The 19,590-nt window shown below is 54.0% G+C and overlaps 2 protein-coding genes across 2 annotated transcripts in view; both read left to right on the top strand.

Annotated features, from left to right (window-relative positions):
* Positions 1-19,590, top strand: part of LOC142419578 (M1-specific T cell receptor alpha chain-like) — a 394,724-nt gene that overhangs the window by 286,593 nt on the left and 88,541 nt on the right. The gene's annotated exons all lie outside the window — the stretch shown is intronic.
* On the top strand, positions 1,956-8,732 carry LOC142419922 (uncharacterized). Its single transcript, XM_075523348.1, has 3 exons — positions 1,956-2,012; positions 2,364-2,613; positions 7,981-8,732. The coding sequence occupies exons 1-3, from the start codon at positions 1,956-1,958 to the stop codon at positions 8,340-8,342; spliced, it is 669 nt and encodes a 222-aa protein (XP_075379463.1). The 3' UTR covers positions 8,343-8,732.

Raw genomic sequence — 19,590 nt, 5'->3', positions numbered from 1 at the left:
TGTCCCTAAGCACCACATCTACATGTCTTTTAAATACCTCCAGGGATGGTGACTCCACTGCCTCTCTGGGCAGCCTGTTCCAATGCTTGATAATCCTTTCGGTGAAGAAATTTTTCCTAATATCCAATCTAAACCTCCCCTGGCACCACTTGAGGCCATTTCCTCTTGTCCTATTGCTTGTTACCTGGCAGAAGAGACAAACATCCACCTCACTACAACCTCCTTTCAGGTAGTTGTAGAGAGCGATAAGGTCTCCCCTCAGCCTCTGCTTCTCCAGGCTAAAGAAGCCCGGTTGCCTCAGCCATTCCTCGTAAGACTTGCTCTCTAGACTGTAAGGAGGCAGTGTCATCCCATACCATCCCAGCATCCCATGGTCTACAAACTGACAATGCTGCTAAGGCAGCTGCTTGCAGTCTGACAGCTGCAGATGCCAATGTGTGGACTTGCTGTGCCACCAGCGGACTGACGATTTCAGTTGCGAGCACAATTTCAGAGTTAGACTGTCCAGAGGGTTTAGGGTGCCCCTCCCAAGCCTAGCACTCCAGACGCTTCTCACTTCATGCAACGTTGTGCATGCTTTGAGTGAACTGCTAGCAGAAATTCTTAACTGTTTGGACTATATGAGGCATTAGGGGCACTTACGGTCACAGTCCCAAGACAGGAGATATTTGAGATATTTGTTTCCTTTTCAGGACTTTCCCACGTGAACAGGGCAGCCGTAGGATGACCAGGCACTACACATGGCATACGAATGCTCTGATTCTGGGGACTGTGTTGACTCCCCCACATGCCTAATTGTATCCAAGTTTTACCAGGGTCTAGAAAAACCTATTCCTACTGTATGTCGTCAGTCAGAGATCTCTGTCCTGAGCAGAAGTGATGCAGAAGTGTCTCATCCTTCCTCCGTGTCCAGTTCGGAGCTACCCTTCTAGGCTGAGCGAGAGGTGAAACAGTAACAGCAGTTCACTTAGCTGGCTAACGCAGCAGCGTACCAGTTACCCAGGACCTGGAGCTGTAGCAAAGACAGGAACATGCACTAGGGCTGACATCATGTGGGTGGCACCTCTAGGCCCTTCCACTGGGATCTGCTGGCTGAGTTCATCCTGTGACAGGGAAATGTGCAGCCCAGCGCATTGCAGAAGCTCCTGGAGGATGTGCAGCCCAGTATAAGCCTGTGCTCACTCAGGTCAACTTATTGGGTAGATGACCAAGTCGTCCGCAGAGAAGAGTCTTCTGCTTAGGACCACTACAGGCACCCAGAGCCCTCGGACTTTGGAAATGGTGTTTCCACTTCCATCGTTTCCACTTGGCCTGTTGGAGCAAAGCAGTTGGTGAACACCCTGCTGGTTTTCAGGCACATTACAGCATTATGATGAAGTCCAGCTGAGGAGGTCTGCCATGCAGGGAAGAGTAGGGCATGTACTGATCCTGTGACGCACCTAACGGTCCAGCTTCTGATATATTCAGGTGGCCTGAAACAGGTAGCGTCCCTTTGGGCCCCCACACCACATGCTCCTGAGGAAGGGCTGGGGAGCTTCCTGCAGCCGCACAGGTCCTATTGCCCACAGGAAGATTTCCCGCCAGGCCAACCACAACTGCAGTACACTGGGCATTACCACACTGGAGCGAAAGGACACCTTCTAGTGTCCTGGCAGGAATGACAGGAAGAGACACCCAAGGGTGCCCTGACAATGCCAACTACTTGCTCTTTACGCCCTCTCGAGTTTGGGTTCAGGGTAGTCACAGGCCGGACCAATGCCAAGGCAGTAACGGCGCTGTGACCAGGACATAAAGCGAGGTGTTGGTGTGATTGTCATTGGCGACAGAGGCAAATGTGGGCAAAGACGTGGGAAGGTGAGATGAAGCAGTTCTGTCTCTGAGGTCTCCTGTGTCCATGGGGTTATTTCACACCCTGGGGAAGTGTGCTGGGGAGCCCCGTCTCGGAGGTCCCGAGCATGTCCCTACAGGCCGCTAGCTCTGCGGTGTGGAAGAGACGAGTGTCAGGCAAGCGGGTAGGAGAGGGAGGGATCGTTTCCGCGCAGTGTCTCTTGTCCCCGCGGGCAGGGGATGGGAGTGAGGCCAGGGCGGGCTGGGGGTGCGGGGCACGGGGAGGGTCCTGCGAGGGGACGCTGCGGGCCCACAGCCCGACCCTGGCGCTGGGGCTGGGGCCGGCCCCGGCTGCGCCTGGCCGAGGCGCCGACTCCCCTCCGCAGGGCTCGGCAGGGCGACAAGCCGGGACAGCGCCGGAGCCGCGCTGGGAGCCAAGGGCCAGGAGCCTTCGTCTGCCGGGGCGCCGCGCTCCTCCTCTGCCCAAGACCCTGCCCCGCGTCCCGCCCCGCGCCCCCCCTTCTCCTCCCCCGAAGGCGCCGCGGCACCGGGGGGCCGGGCCGGGCCGGGGCGGGTCTGTTGGGGCGGGCAGAGGCGTGGGCGCTGCCGCGGCGAGGGGCCGAGCCGGCGGGGCGGGCAGGAGCGGGCCCGATCGCGGCTGCGCTCGGCTCCTCTGCGGCTGCCGCCGGGCGCTTGTGCCCCGGCCGGCCCCGGCGCGGCAGGGCATGATGGCGCCCGGGCTGGGGCCGTGGCTCCTGGCCTTGTCCTTGGCCGCGGGGCCGGCAGGTGAGAGCCGGGCGGGGAGGGCAGCGAGCCCGGCGCTGGGCCCGGGGCTGGGGCTGCCCGCGGCCGGCCTTGCCCGTCGCGGGGCCGCGGGGCTGCGGCTGCGGCTGCGGCTGCTCCCGCGCCGGGCGCGCTGTTGGCCTGGCGCTCGCCTTCCTTAGCGGGGAAGCGGGGAGCGGGTGGCGTGGGCGGGAGAGGGAGAGGGGAAGGCAGAGGCAGAGGCAGAGGCAGAGGGGAAGGGGAAGGCAGAGGCAGAGGCAGAGGCAGAGGGAGGCTTTCGGGCAGCCGGTCGGCCGGAGTGTCGGGAGCAGGCGCGGCTCAGCCCCGAGCAGGGCAGGCGGGGCATTGCCCCGGGCGCGGGGGTTTGCCGGCAGAGAGGGGGGTGTGGGCTGTCGCTGTGTCGGGGCGGGGGGCGCCGGGGCGGCGGGGGAACGTCCTCGGGCCGTGGGCGCGCCCTGCCCGGCTGCCCGCGCTCTCCGTCCGCAGGGGTGTGGGCGCAGCTGAGGCTGGTGGAGGCCGGCGGAGAGCTGCGAGCGCCCGGGGACTCCGTGCTCCTCTCCTGCCGCGGGTCCGGCTTCACCTTCGGGAGTTATGCAGTCCTGTGGTACCGTCAGGCACCCGGTGGCAAACTCGAGTGGGTGTCCTACATCAGCTCTGATTCCTCATTCACTCAAGTCGGGCCAGCAGTGGAAGGTCGAGCCACGGTGTCCCGGGACAATTCCCAGTCCGAGTCATCTTTGTCCCTGCATGCCCTGAAGCCCCAGGACTCTGCCCGCTACTTCTGTGCCGTTCCCACGGGGACAGGAAATCCAGCTGCGCTTTAACAGAAACCTGCTGAGTCCGGCACAGGGTGTACAACGTGTGGAGCTGGCGAGTGCTGAGGTGGCTCAGGGCTGTTTGCAGGGAGAGAGGGGCCATCCCTGCACACCGCAGGTTGTCCTGGCCTTTCTGCAAGAGCTCCTTTCCCAGCACTGCCAATTTCCATCTTTGGAGTTCTAAAGGCAGTGGTTTATTCTGAGGAGGTGATTCAATGTGTTTCTGTCACCCAACCAGGCTCTGCCTGCCTGCAACCCCTCTCTGCCTTCCCATGTCCCCGTTCGCTTGGGCTTTGGCAACAGCATTGCCTGGCAACACCATTGCCTGCTTCCATTGACCCTTTGGTGGGCAACTTCCTTGTGCCAGCGAAAGCAAAGCAGTGATGGAACAGCCCTGCTTTTGTTTCAGGTACATTTCAGGGTGATGAGGTCCAAGCGATGAGGTCTGCAGTGTGGTGGCAAGCAGGGAACACGGGGACCTTACGATGCACTTACAGGTCCAATGCCTCCTATATTTACGTGGCCTGGTATCGGCAGCGTCCTGGCAGACCCCTGCAGTACTTGCTGCAGAGCAAGGGCCGGGGAGGCTCCTACAGCCACACAGCCCCTTTTGCCCGCAAGAGGTTTTCCTGCCAGGCTGACAAGAGCTCTGGGACACTGATCATCAGCGGGCTGGAGCTGGGGGACAGTGCGCTCTATTACTGCACCCTGCAGGGACCACAGTGAGAGACACCCGGGGGGTGCCCCAACAACATCAGCTTCCTCCTCTCCTGCTCTCCCCTCCTGCATGTTCACGGGGGTCACAGCCCATCTTAGTGGTGAGTCCATGAGTGGACTGTGCCTGGGGTCAGAGAGAGGGGTGTCTCATCGTGGCTGGGTGCTGTCAGTGCTCCAGAGAATAGAGTAGAGTAGAATAGAATCGACTATTTCAGTTGGAAGGGACCTACAACGATCATCTACTCCAACTGCCTGATCAGTTCAGGGCTGACTAAGTTAAAGCCTGTTATTAAGGGCATTGTCCAAATGCCTCTGGAACACTAACAGGCTTGGGGCGTCAACCACCTCTCTAGGAAGCCTGTTGCAGTGTTTGAGCACCCTCTCACTAATGAAATGCTTCCTAGTGTCCAGTCTAAACCTCCCCTGGTGCAGCCTTGAACCATTCCCGTGCGTCCTATCGGTGGGTACCAGGGAGAAGAGATCAGCACCTCCCTCTCCACTTGCCCTCCTCAAGAAGCTGTAGAGAGCAATGAGATTGCCCCTCAGTCTCCTTTACTCCAAACTAGACAAACACAAAATCCTCACCCACGCCTCATAGGTCATGCCTTCCAGCCCTTATGGGGGGAAACCTGATGTGGGAAGCCTGAGGAGAGCAGATGTGTGGGTAGAGAGGAGCTGGGGAGAGGTGAGCAGGAGCTGCTCTGGCCAAACACCCTGTGCACGGTGTCATTGCCCATCCTTGCTAATTGGATTGGGGCAGGGGAGAAGTTGGAGGTTTTTAGGGGGGAACATAGCACACCCTTTCCTGCCTTCCATGCATTGCATAAATTGAGGCGATGATCCTTCCCCTCTACTCACAGAATCACTGAATGACTGAGGTTGGAAGGAACCTCCAGAGGTCATCTGGCATAAGCCCTCTGCTCCAGCAGGGCCACCTAGAGCCTGTTGCCCAGGGCAATGGCCAGACATCTTTTTAATATCTCCAAGCCTGGAGACTCCACAACCTTTTTGGGCAAGCTGTGCCAGTGCTTGCTCACCCACACACTGAAAAGTGTTTTCTGACGTTCAGTGGGATGCCTTGAGCTGTTGCTGCCTGTTCATCCTTGTCTCCCGGGGTTACAGGTGCCCTTTCTCAGGTGCAGACAGAGGCCTCTGGGCCCACACTAGGGAAGGTCTCAGAGTCTCTCACGCTTACCTGCCACATCTCTGGTGTACCCATCACCGACAGCAGCTACGCTTGGGACTGGATCCGTCAGACTCCTGGCAGACACCTGCAGCATATCGTGTTGCAGTATCCTTTCACAGGACTCCAGCACATTGCTTCATCCTTCCAGACCCAAGTCAGCAGCTCTGCAGACCCCTCCAGGAACCAGCTGTCGCTGGAAGTGCTCTCGCCATCAGCTGCAGACGTGGCCACCTATTTCTGCAGCAGCAGAGAGCTGGGAAAGGGCAGAGTGCTTGAAACACAGGCAGGGCCAGGGCAGAAAAGGAAGGAGGGGGTTTAAATCCAGGCAGGTCTTTTGTGGTTGGCTGCAAGAAGGCTTCTCAGGACTAGTCTGGGCTGGCTTTCCTGGAAAGGGGCACAGTGGTGCTGCAGCAGCAGCAGCAGTCTCCCACAAGCACCCACAGAAACCATGAACATGTTGTTAACCTTATTCTTCTCCAGCTCTCCCACAGGCAGAAAGCAACAGAGAAAGAGGGGAAACAGAGCTGAATTGAGTTTTGAAACCTCATGTTGTTCAGGGAGCCCCAGAGTAGTAAGAGAGCAGGAGCTGAACTGAAGAGCATCTTTTCTTCTGGACATGTGTTGGCTCCATGTGCGTATACTTTCATGTGTGTACACTGAGGGCCAACATGGAATTTGGAGGGAGGACCCCAACAAGGATGATATGGAGGGTGCCCTGGGCCAGAACAACACTCCAGCCTTCCATGGGTTTGTGGGCTGTTGGGAACCTGGCATGTCGTACCACGCTGGGGCAGCCCCAAGTGTCCCGGGCCACCCTACACCACCCTGGCCCTACATCCTCCTTCTTCTTTTCCCAGCTGCAAGTGTACAGTTTCAATGGGCTTCTCTACCCTCTGCAACTGCCCTTCCCATGCCTTCCCTGGATCCCCCTCCCGCAAGGGGCCATGTTGGAGCCCCCAGGAAAAGAGAGGAGAGGGAAAGGATTCAGACAGTCCGTTGAGTCAGCAATTTTCCCCCAAATGGTGGTACCTGTCAAGATGGTGACACTGTGTCAGGGCTCAGTACCTGGAGGTGTCCCATCCTGTGGCTGCAAGGATTGTAGGGGGAGCTCTCTGTTCCTGCTCAGTAGGAGAATGGAGAAGGGAGTGTCCCTGTTGTGCTGAGCAGCCCCAACAGCCTGGTCCCTGCTGAGTCCTGTGCACATGAGTTTTGGGAGATGAGCTGGGGGGCCTGAGCCTGCACATGTACCCCAGACCCTCAGCAACAAGCATAGCCAGGGTCTCATATAGCTGGAGCGCTGTAGGGCCTTTGCTGCTTGGGGAACCTGGGAGGCCCTTGCCAAGGAGCAGGCAGCTGGAGAAGTGCCAGCATGAGGGAGCGAGTGGAGGAGTAGGGTGCTGAGCCAGAGTGGAGGGACCAGGGTGGGGAGCACATCTGCGTAGGGGTGCCCTGTTCAAGTGGAGCTGGGCTCAGGGGCTCCCATCTGGGAGGAGAAGCTCAGCAGCAGCAAGGGTCAGGCGAGCACTGGGAGGACAGCCTGCCACCCCCAAGGCCAGCTCCAAAGTCCCAGTAGAACCCTGCAGTCCATCCTCGGGGGAAGGTCGAGGGTGGCCTTACAGCCACACGTCACGTTTTGCCCACCAGAGGTTTTCCTGCCAAGCAAGCGGCTCCGTTATTGCACCCTGCAGGGTGAGAGACACCCGGGAGTGCACCAACAGCTTCAGCTTCTTCTGCTCCTCCAGCCCCCGCCTCTCGCCTTCACTGTTGTCATAGACCGAGGGAGTGAGTAGGAGGGACTAGGAGTGACTGCAGTGACAGAGGCACACACAGGGAAGATGTGGGCAGAGCTGCTGTGCAGGCAGAGAGAAGGTGGAGAGAGGTGAGACAGAGCGGGCCTGGCCATGTGGACTGGCCTGTGCATGGGCTTATTGCCCATTGTAGGTAAGTGAGAGGAAGGGGTGATGCCCCCCCGGAACAGAGCGTGCCCCTGTGCTCTGCATGGCTCTGTGGAGCTGTGCTGACCGCTTGCAGCCTGACGTGTCCCCTGGTTCTACCTCCCCAGCCATCCCTGCAGAGCACAGTGGGAACAGCCCTCCTCCTCTACTAGCCGTGAGTTAGGCACCTCCATCCAGCCTGCCTCCTCTGCTGTGTGGGAACAGGCAGGGCACCTGCCTGCTTCTCCCACACCTTGGGGCCTTAAAGCTTTGCTTTTGGAATGGACACTCTGCTCATGGGGCACTGTAACCTGTCTTGCAAAGACCAGGTTGAGGATGGCAGTGTAGGGCCCAAGTCCCACTTGCCTGTGAGAGGTCCTTGTCCCTCCTGTGCTCTTTCAGAACAGTTTCAGGGACAGGAGAGTGGGTTCCTCAGCATCCCAGCTTGGCAAAGACAACGGGATTTGTCCCCCATGGTGCAAAACCTTCCTGCTTCAAAAGGGAAAATCAGGAAAAGGGAGGGAAATGTGGTGTCTCCTTCCTCCTGAGCCCCGATTCCTGGTACCAGCTCTATTCGTCTTCCCACATTTGTCAGCAGGGTTCAGAGAGAAGGATGTAGTGCTCCCACTAGTCCATGGCCATTGCAATGCCCCCACCAGCGTTGCCCTAACCTTTGCTGAATCTTGGAGTGACAATGGCTTGTTCTTCCTCTCTGCAGCAGTCACTGGCCAGGTGGCCCTGGAGCAACACATCGGGGAACTGGCTGTGCGAGAGGGAGATGGAGTCACCTTCCAGTGCAGCATGAGTGGAGACAGTATGAGCAGCTACTACATGTTCTGGTACCGGCAGCGGCCACGTGGCACTCTGGACTGGATTTACCGGGAGGGTGATGCCTATGGAGAAGGTTTCCAGGATCGCTTTAAGGGAACAGTGGAGAGCTCCCAGAACAGATTCACACTGCAGATTCAGGCAGCAAAGCAAGGGGATGAAGCCGTGTATTACTGTGGTGCTGGGCTCACCCTGGAGCAGCTCTGCAGCAGAGTGGACCAAAAACCGACTGCCAGAGAGTACAGACTCTGAGTGTTTCTTTCCAGCAGACACTAACCAGAGGTTGGTGTCACACAATGGCAGGTGCAGGAAACAGACCTTTGGCGTGCTTGCAGTACGAGGCAGTGAAGGGAAGTGTGGTTGAAGGACTGAGACCATTTATGTTGCAGGTGGATCTACTGTGGGAACTTGAGAGGCTGTATGGTGAAGTGCAGGTTATTGCACGTTGCCTGGGCTCCTGTCCAGCATGGCCCAGTTCTTCCTCCGTGGCTTGGTTGTAGAGCTATGGGATCATGGAGATGGGGTGCGGTCGCTTACAGGAGTACTGTAGTGGATGGAGCCAGGCTGTTTAGGAAAGACAGAGGGCAGGTCAGCGTGGGTGACATTGTGGTGGGTGGCTGCTACAGATCACGTGATCTGCTTCCAAAGAAGTAGACTAGGTGTGGTGGGTTGACCTTGGCTGGCAGCCAGGTGCCCACCAAGCTGCTCTATCAGTCCCCCTCCTCAACTGGACAGGGGGAAAAAGTACAATGAAAGGCTTATGAGTCGAGATAAGCACAGTGAGATGACTGAGCAACTACCGTCACAGGCAAAACAGACTTGAATTGGGGAAGTTACTTTAATTTATTGCCAATCAAATCAGAGTAGGATAATAAGAAATAAGAACAAATCTAAAAACACCTTCCTGCCAGCCCTCCCTTCTTCCCATGCTCAACTTCACTCTCGAATTCGCTACCTCCTCCCCCCGTGCAGCACAGGGTGACAGGGAATGGGGGTTGCGGTCAGTTCGTAACACCTCTCTGCTACTCCTTCCTTCTCAATCTGTTCCCTTGCTCCAGCGTGGGGTCCTTCCCATGGGCTGCAGTTCCTCACAAACTCCTCCGGCATGCATCCTTTCCATGGCATGCAGTCCTTCAGGACCAGACCACTCCAGTGTGTGTTCCCTGCGGGGCACAGGTCCTCCTAGAAAACCTGCTCCAGCATGGGCTCCTCTCCACAAGACCACGGTTCCTGCCAGGATCCTGCTCCAGCATGAGCTCTCCATGGGTGACAGCTTTCTTCCGGGTACATCTGCTTGCTCCGGCATGGGGTCCTCCACGCACTGCAGGGTGGATATTTGCTCCACTGTGGACATCTGTGGGTTTCAGAGGGACAACCTGTGTCACCATGGTCTTCACCACAGGCTGCAGTGGAATCTCTGCTCCAGTGCCTGGAGCGCATCTCCCCCTCCTTCCTCCCTGGCAGTCAGCATGGGTTTGTGAAGTGGAACTCATGCTTAACCAAATTTCAAGCCTTCTGCAAAAAGATGATGATCTTGGTGAATGAGGAGGGAGTGGATGTTGTGCATTCTGAATTTAGTTACGCTTTCAGCACTGACTTGCCTGGAAACATTGGAGACAAAGCTGCTTATTATGGACTAGAAAAGTTCTCAGTGACATGTTCCTTGCTCCAGCCTTTCCCCATGGACTCTGGGACCTGGGATTCCTGAAGGTTGGTCTTGCTAGTACAGACTGAGGTGAGTAAGGCATTCAGTACCACAGCCCTTTTCCATGTCCTGTGTCACCAGGTCCCCACCCCATTCATCAGTGGGCCTGAATTTTCCCTAGCCTTGTTTATCCATGCAGGCCTCCTGGCATTTTTACCTGACTCCTTGCTCATTGGGTTGGACTGCTCTTGACCTCGGCACTGGTGAGACTGTGGACTACTGTGTCCAGTCCTGGGCTCCGCAGCACAGGAAAGACATGGACATACCAGAGCAAGTGCAATGAAGGGCCACAAAGAGGAGGAAGGGAGCATCTGACATACAAGGAAAGCCTGAGAGAACAGGGTTTGTTTAGCATAGAGAAGAAAATGCTCTGGGGAGATTCATCAGTGCGTGTAAATACCTGAGGCTGTGTAGTGTCCATTCTTGGAGATATTCAAAACTGAACTGGACAAGGGTGTGGGCAGCCTACCGTCCCTAACCCCTGTAGGCAGCTAAGCCCCACACAGCTGCTCGCTTAGTCACCCCTAATGGGATGGGGAGAGAATTAAAAGGGTAAAAGTGAGAAGACTTGTGTGTTGAGATAAAGAGAAGTTAATAAGTAAAGCAAAAGCTGCATGCACAAACCAAGCAAAATAATATATTCATTCTCTCCTTCCCATTGGCAGGCAGATGTTTAGGCATTTGCAGACAAGCAGGCCTTCATCATGCATAACGGTTACTTGGGAAAGGCAAATGTCATTAACTCCAAATATCCTCCTTTCCTCCTTCTTCCCCCCAGCTTTTATTGCTTCGCATGGCATCCTGCGGTATGGAATATCCCTTTGGCCAGTTGTGGTCAGCTGTAGAGCTGGTGGGTGACATGAGAAACAGAGGAGGCCTTGACACTGTGTCAGCACTGTTCAGCAACAGCTAAAACATCGTTGTGTTTTCAACAGGGTTTCGGTCACAAAACATTGCAACTGCCCATATAGGCTGCTATGGAAAAAGTGAACTCCTGCAGGGGTGGTGACTCCACCACCTCTCTGGGTAGCCTGTTCCAATGCTTGACCACCCTATCAGTAAGGAAATGTTTCCTAATATCCAATCTAAACCTCTCCTGATGCAACTTGAGGCCATTTCGTGTCATCCTATCGCTAGTTACTTGGAGAAGAGACTGACACCCACCTCACTGCAACCTCCTTTCAGGTAGTTGTAGAGAGCGATAAGGTCTCAGCCTTAGCCTCTGCTTCTCCAGACTAAACAACGCCAGTTCCCTCAGCCGCTCCTCATAAGACTTGTTCTCCAGACCCTTCACCAGCTTTGTTGCCCTTCTCTGGACACGCTCCAGCAACTTAATGTCCTTCTTGTAGTGAGGGGCCCAAAACTGAACACAGTATTCGAGGTGCGGCCTCACTAGCGCCGAGTACAGGGGCACGATTACTTGCCTACTCCTGCTGGCCATGCTATTCCTGATACAAGCCAGGATGCTGTTGGCTTTCTTGGCCACCTGGGCACACTGCTAGCTCATGTTGAGCTGGCTGTCAGCCAGCACCCCCAGGTCCTTCTCTGCCAGGCAGCTTTCCAGCCACTCTTCCCCAAGCCTGTAGCATTGCATGGGGTTGCTGTGACCCAAGTGCAGGACCTGACATTTGGCCTTGTTAAACCTCATACAATTGACCTGGGCCCATTGATCCAGCCTGTCCAGATCCCTCTGCAGAGCCCTCCTACCCTCAAGCAGATCAACACTCCTGCCCAATTTGGTGTCATCTGCAAACTTAACTGAAGGTGCACTCAATCCCCTCATCCAGATCATTGATAAAGATATTAAACAAGACTGGCCCCAAAACTGAGCCCTGGGGAACACCGCTTGTGACCGGCCGCCAACTGGATTTAACTCCGTTCACCACAACTCTCTGGGCTCGGCCATCCAGCCAGTTTTTTACCCAGCAAAGAGTACACCTGCCTAAGCCATGAGCCGCCAGCTTCTCTAGGAGAATGCTGTGGGAGACAGTGTCAAAGGCTTTATTAAAGTCCAGGTGGATAACATCTACAGCCTTTCCCTCGTGCACTAGGCGCGTCACCTTGTTGTAGAAGCAGATCAGGTTGGTCAAGCAGGACCTGCTTTTCCTAAACCCACGCTGGCTGGCGTGATCCCCTGGTTGGCCTGCACATGCCTGTTGAGTGCACTCAAGATGAACTGCTCCATAATTTTCCCCAGTACCGAGATCAGGCTGACAGGCCTGTAGTTCCCTGCATCCACCTTCCATCCCTTCTTGTAGACGGGCGTCACATTGGCAAGCCTCCAGTCATCTGGGGCCTCCCCTGTTAACCAGGACTGCTGATAAATGATGGAGAGTGGCTTGGCAAGCTCTTCCACCAGCTCCCTCAGTACTCTCAGGTGGATCCCATCCAGCCCCAGAGACTTGTGAGTGTCCAGGTGGCACAGCAGGTCATTAACTGCTTCCTCCTGGATTATGGGGTGTTTATTCTGCTCTCCGTTCCTGTCTTCCAGCTCAGGGGGCTGAATTCCCTGGGGATAACTGGTCTTGTACCACCCTGTGAGCAAAACTGGCTCCTCCTCTGCTCCCCTTTTCTTATGCCCTTTCTGGGGAGCCTGAAAAGGACAGCGTCGGGCCTGATGGCCAGCCAGAGCTTTTAAGAGACAGCTTTGGGGGCTCAAAATGCTTTGGGAGTACTCTTGCATCCTGATTGGAGGCAAGACTTCTAGTCGTTCCTGCTTACCTCATGTGCTGCCACCGTGCTGCCGTGTATCTCCTGCAATCCTGAGGGAGAAAGGGAGAGCCGCTACCAATCATTTCGCCATTTAATTTCCTCCCCTCCCCTGCGCTCTGTCCTGGAACTCTGCCTCCAGCAACGAGCGGTGGCCAGCAGGAGGCCTCTCAGGCTCCAGGAAGCAGCCAGTCACCAGTCAAATGGGGATGCATGTGTCCTGGTTTTGGCTGGGACAGAGTTAATTTTCTTCCCAGTAGCTGGTATAGCGCTGTGTTTTGGATTTAGTATGGGAATAGTGTTGATAACACACCGATGTTTTAGTTGTTGCTAAGTGGTGCTTACACTGGTCAAGGACTTTTCAGCTTCCCATGCTCTGCCAGGTGCACAAGAAGCTGGGAGGGGGCACAGCCAGACTGGCCAAAGGGCTATTCCATAGCGTCTGACGTCATGCGCGGTATAGAAACTGGGCGGAGTTGGCCGGGGAGCAGCGATTGCTGCTCGGAGATGGGCTAGGCATCAGTCAGTGGGTAGTGAGCAATTGCATTGTGCAGCAATTGTTTTGTACATTCTTTTATCATTACTATTATTATTATTATTATTATTAATTTTCTGCTCCTCTGCTGTCCTATTAAACTGCCTTTATCTCAACCCCTGGGTTTCACTCTTTTTCTGGTTCTCTCCCCCATCCCACCAGGGGCAGGAGGCTGAGCGAGCAGCTCTGTGGTGCTTACTTGCTGACTGGGTTTAAACCACGACAGCACGTTATTCCCCATCCTTCCGAAGGCAGGCTCTGGGTTTGTGTACGTGGTCGTACAACCTTGTCACATGTGCATGTACCTCTGTCTGCAACTTTACAAAAGAACAACACACCATAAGATCTAACAGAAGACCACACACCATAAATACAAGGGATGCCAAATATGCAGCAAACATAACCAAGTTGAATAGCTCTCCTGACTCCTCTGTGTGCTACTTTTTTACCCGCCCATATTACTTTTCTATCACTTACATATTCCTCTCTTGCTTTCCAGCTTTGAAACTTGTAGCCCAAAGCAGAAAGCGCGTTTTCCTCAACGCTCCTCTAAAAAAGCTGGAAGTCATCAGTGTAGCAGCTGTGAAAGGCAAGCTGCTAACTGCAGTACCACTTGCTTAGAAGAATGAACACTGCCTGAGCCCATGAGATTTTACCTCAGGGTCGATGTGACCTGAAGACCTAAGCCAGGTCTTCCCGGTTCAGAACACCCGTTTTGTTGTTGTATTAACAACAAAACGATAAAAGCTTTACCCTTCAATGAAAGCAGGCATATAACCACGACCAGAACTGCAATCAAGCATAGTTCAGCATAACCCCCCCACACCCGTACGGGACATGGGTTTAGAAGAATGAAGATTAACACACCACTGACCATAATGTCTGTACCACCTGCACGGGACAAGCACGTACTGATCCTGCACAGGACAAGTACATTCCGATTATGCGAGCAATAGTCACTGATCAGCCACATATATAAACCCTGCTGTCCTCTGTATCAAGGTCCACCTATGCATTAGGCTAGTGCACAGCTATGTGCATAGCTAAAACAGAAGAGAATAAATTCCCTTGGTAATTCTAGGCCAAGCATCCTTGCCTCCCTCCTCAGATGGCAAAGGACTGAATTTACCTAGCAAAGTCTGAGTTTCAGTTTTCCCCTTTGCCCTGGCACATATCACCTGCAACGACGTGAATGTGCCTGTGAGTCTTTCACAGAGTCACAGGAAGGTTGAATCTGGAAGACACCTCAGGAGGTCATCTGGTCCAAGCCCCCTGCTCAAGCAGGGCCAACAAGAGCCACTTGCTCAGGACCATCTCCAGACACCTTCTGAACACTTCCAAGCATGGAGACCCAACAACGTGTCTGGGCAACCTGTGCCTGTGCTTGGTCACCCTGGCAGTGAGAAAGTGTTTCCTGATGTTCAGAAGGAGCCTCGTGTGTTTCAGTTTGTACGCGCTGCCTCTTGACCTGTCACTGAGCACCACTGAGAAGGGCCTGGTCCCATCTTCTTTGAACCCTTCTTCAGACGTCAAGATTGGAGGCAGCCTGGGCTGCAATGATCATGCACTGGTGGATTTGCAGTCCTGAGGGATATGGGACAGGTGAAAAATAAAGTCAGAACCCTGAATTTTAGGAAAGCAAACTTGCAGCTGTTCAAGCAGTTAGTCAATGGGACCCCCTGGGAAACTGCCCTCAGGGACAAGGGAGCAGAACCGAGCGGGCAGATCTTTAAGGATGCTTTCATAGAGCGCAAGAGCTCTTGATCCCCAGCTGTAAGAAATCAGGAAAGGAAGACAAGAGACCAGCATAGCTGAGTCAAGACCTGCTGGTCAAACTAAAGGGCAAGAAGGAAATGCACAGGCAGTGGAAGCAGGGAGAGGTATCCTGGGAAGAGTGTAGGGATGTTGTCCGGTTGTGTAGGGATGGGGTCAGGAAGGCCAAGGCACAGCTGGAGCTGAACTTGGCAAGGGATGCAAAGAATAATTAGAAGGGCTTCTATAGGTATGTCAGCCAGAAAAGGAAGGTCAAAGAAAGTGTACGCTGCTGATGAACTTGACTGGCAAACTGGTAACAGCAGACAGGGAGAAGGCTGAGGTGCTCAGCAAATTTTTGCCTCAGTCTTCACTGGCAATCTCTTTTCCCACACCTCTTGTGTGGGTGGACCTCAAGGCAGGGACTAGGGGAGCAAAGTCCCTCTCACTGTAAGAGAAGATCAGGTTCGAGACCCCCTGAGGAACCTGAACATACATAAGTCTATGGGACCTGACGAGATGCATCCCAGAGTCCTGAGGGAATTGGTTGATGTAGTTGCCAGCCACTCTCCATGATATTTGAAAAGTCATGGCAGTCCGGTGAAGTTCCTGGTGGCTGGAAAAAGGGAAGCATTGCGCCCATTTCTAAAAAGGGTAGAAAGGAGGACCCTGGGAACTACCGACCTGTCAGCCTCACCTCTGTGCCTGGGAAGATCATGGAACAGATCCTCCTGGAAGCTATATTCAGGCACGTGGAGGGCAGGGAGGGGATTTGAGACAGCTAGCATGGCTTCACCAAGCGCAAATCTTGCCTGACCAACCTAGTGGCCTTCTGTGATGGAGTGACTACATCAGCGGACAAGGGAAGAGCTGCAGATGTCATCTATCTGGGCTTCTGTAAAGCCTCTCCTGGGACCTCCCCTGTTAACCAGGACTGCTGATAAATGATGGAGAGTGGCTTGGCAAGCTCCTCCACCAGCTCCCTCAGTACTCTCGGGTGGATCCCATCCGGCCCCATAGACTTGTGAGTGTCCAGGTGGCACAGCAGGTCGTTAACTGCTTCCTCCTGGATTATGGGGGATTTATTCTGCTCTCCGTCCCTGTCTTCCAGCTCAGGGGGCTGAATAACCTGGGGATAACTGGTCTGACTATTAAAGACTGAGGCAAAGAAGGCATGAAGTACCTCAACATTTTCCTCATCCTTGATGGCCATGTCCCCCCCGCATCCAATAAAGGAGGGAGCTTCTCCTTGGCTCTCTTTTTGTTGTTAATATGTTTGTAAAAACCTTTTTTTATTATCTCTTACACCAGTGGGCAGATTGAGTTCTAGCTGGGCTTTTGCCTTTTTATTTTCCTCCCTGCGTGACTTGACCAGATCCCTGTACTCTTCTTGAGTTGCCTGCCCCTTCTTCCAAAAGCAGTAAACTCTCCTTTTTTTCCAGAGTCCCAGCAAAAGCTCCCTGTTCAGCCAGGCTGGTCGTCTTCCCCGCTGGTTTGTCTTACGGCACATGGGGACAGCCTGCTCCTGTGCCTTTAAGACTTCCTTCTTGAAGAATGCCCAGCCTTCCTGGACCTTTTTGCCCTTCACAACTGTCTCCCAAGGGACTCTCTCAACCAGTGTCCCAAACAGGTCAAAGCCTGCCCTCCAGAAGCCCATGGTAGTGGTTTTACTCACCCCCCTCCTTACTTCGCCACAAATTGAGAACTCTATCATATCATGGTCGCTAAGCCCAAGACGGCCTCCAACCACCACATCTCCCACCAGTCCTTCTGTATAAACAGCAGGTCAAGCGCGGCACCTCCCCTGGTAGGCTCACTTGCCAGCTGTGTCAGGAAGTTGTCTTCCACACATTCCAGGAACCTCCTAGACTGTTTCCTCTCTGCTGTGTTGTATTTCCAGCAGACGTCTGGTAAGTTGAAGTTCCCCATGAGAACAAGAGCTAGTGATTGTGAGACTCCTGCCAGCTGTTTACAGAATGCTTCATCTGCCTCTTTGTCCTGGTTGGGCGGTCTATAACAGACACCCAGCAGGGTATCTGCCTTTTTGGCTTTCCCTCTCACCCTTACCCATAAGCACTTGACCTTATCATCATAATCGCCAAGTTCTACACAATCGAAACACTCCCTAACATACAGAGCCACCCCACCGCCTCTCCTTCCTTGCCTATCCCTTCTGAAGAGCTTACAGCCATCCATTGCAGCACTCCAGTCATGAGAGTCATCCCACCACGTTTCTGTGATGGCAACGAAGTCATGTGGGAAACCTGCGCAGAGCAAATCTACAGGCAGAGAGGAACTGGGGAGAGATGAGCAGGGGCTGCTGTGGCCACGTGTCGCACCCTGTGCATGGTGTCATTGCCCATCTTCGTTAAGTGGACTGGAGCAGAGGAGGAGTTGGAGGCTTCCACAGAGGAACTTAGCACACCCTTTCCCGCCTTTCATGCATGGCATAAATCGAGGCAATGATCCTTCCCCTCTACTTACAGAATCACAGAACGATTGAAGTTGGAAGGAACCTCCAGACATCATCTGCCCCAAGCCACTGGTGTTTCAGTTTGTGTCCATTGCCTCTTGTCCCGTCACTGGGCACCACTGAGAAGAACCTGGCTCCGTCTTCTTTGCACCCTCCCTTCAGGTATCTCTACATATTGATGAGATGCCACTGCAGCCTTCTCCTCTCCAGGGTAAACAGTGCCAACTCCCTCAGGTTTTCCTAATATGAGAGGTGCTCTAGACCCTTAATCATGTTTCTGGCCCTGCACTGGACTCTCTCCAGTATGACCATGCCTCTCCTGTGTTGGGGAGCCAGGAAGTGGACCCAGTACTCCAGGTGTGGCCTCACTAGTGCTAAGTAGAGAGGAAGCATCACCTGCCTCAACCTGCTGGCAATACTTTGTCTAATGCAGCCCAGGATACCTTTAGCCTTCTTTGCCGCAAGGGCACATTGCTGGCTCATGACCAAGTTGGTGTCTACCAAAACCACTACATCTTCTTCTGCAAAGCTGCTTTCCAGCTGGGCGACACCAGCCTGTCCTGGTGCCCGAGATCCTTTCTCCCCAGGTGCAGGACTTTCACGTTAGCCCATTTCTCCAGCCTGTTGAGGTCCCTCTGGATGGCACCAAACCCTGTGGTGTCTCAGCCACTCCTTCCAGTTTTAGTGTCACCTGCAAAATTGCTGAGGGTCCACTGTCCCACCCTTCAGATCATTAACGAAGATGTCAAACAGGATTGGAGCCAGTGTTGACCCCTGGGGTACGCTGCTAGTTCTGGCCTCCAACTAGACTTCGTGCCACTGATCACCACCACCCGGTCCCAGCCATTCAGACAGTTTTTCATCCACCTCACTGTCTCTGCTGAGCCAGCCCAGACTTTATTAGATTCTCTATGAGGATCTTATGGGAGACGGTGTTGAAAGCCCTCCTGAAGTCAAAGTAGACAATAACTACTGCTCTCTCCTCATCTACAAAGCCGGTCATTTCCTTACAGAAGGTTATCATGTTGGTCAAGGATGACTAGCCCCTAGGTGAATCCTGTTGACATTCTTGTCCTTCATGTGCCTGGAAATGGTTGCCAGTACTGTTTGCTCCATCAAAGGCGAGGCTCAAGGTGAGGTTGAGCAGCCTGTTCCTAGCCTAGGCGAGAACAGAGAGCTGTTTTGTGACCATGCCAGGAAAGGTGATAGAATATTATAAACTCCTACATCTGTTCTGATGCTGGGAACCCCACGCTGCTTCAGCGTCAGGCAAGCCAGCACTCACGGCACATTGCATGGTGCATCCCCACCCTGGTAACGTTTGCCACTATTGTAGTCTTCAGAGACTGTGCAGAAGTCTCTTAGAAGGACAGTGGTATAGAGGGAAAGCATGTTGCTTCATTTGAAAAGAAAGCCAAAGCTATGCCAATGACATCATTGCTGCTGCCAGGGGGTTGATGACTCCAGGCTCTTCTGTTATGATTAGCTGGCTAAGTTCATGCATCTTGTGGGTTAAGGCTGGCAGGCAGCTAAGCACCATGCAGCTGCTCAACCACTAGCCCCTCAGCAGGATAGGGGTGAGAATCAGAAGGACAAAAGCGAGGAAAGCCATGGCTTGAGAGAAAGGCAGTTTAATAGGTAAAGCAAAGCTGCATGCGCAAGCCAAGCAAAATAGGGAATTAATTTACTACTTCCCGTTGGCAGGCAGCTGTTCAGCCATCTCCAGGAAAGCAGGGTTCATCACACATAACAGTTCCCTGGGAGGAAAAACTCTGTAAACCTGAATGCCTCCCCTCTGCCTTCTTGTTTGCCCCAGCTTGTATTGCTGACCATGATGCCATATGGTATGGACTATCCCTTGGGTCAGTTGAGGTCAGCTGTCCAGGCAGTGTCCTCTCCCAGCTTCTTGCCCACCTCCAGCCTACTTGCTGGCGTGGCAGTGTGAGAAACACAGAAGGGTTGCACACTTGACGCTGTGCAAGCACTGTTCAGCAACACCTAATACATTGGTGTGTTATCAACACTGCTTTGGCCACAAATCCTAAACACAGCACCATAAAGGCTGATATAAAGAAAACTAACGCCATCCCAGCCATAACCGGTACAATTCTGCAATGATGTCACGGAATAACTGGGATGCAGTTGTGACCAGCGCAGGGCAGAAGCAGGTTATTGCTACATGTTTAGGGGAGAGCAGAGAACAGCGGTATCAGGCTCTGCTGATGTGAACTCTGCCCAAATGGGGCAGTTACAGAGTTTATACACCCTGAGGCTATACAACCCATTCTTCACCAAAGCTGTGTCACACAGGCAGGATGTGCTAAAT

Source organism: Mycteria americana, chromosome 22 (assembly GCF_035582795.1).
Source record: "Mycteria americana isolate JAX WOST 10 ecotype Jacksonville Zoo and Gardens chromosome 22, USCA_MyAme_1.0, whole genome shotgun sequence".
Lineage (NCBI taxonomy): Eukaryota > Metazoa > Chordata > Aves > Ciconiiformes > Ciconiidae > Mycteria > Mycteria americana.
The sequence above is the reverse complement of the archived record's forward strand: the minus strand, read 5'-3'. Positions and strand labels throughout refer to the sequence as shown.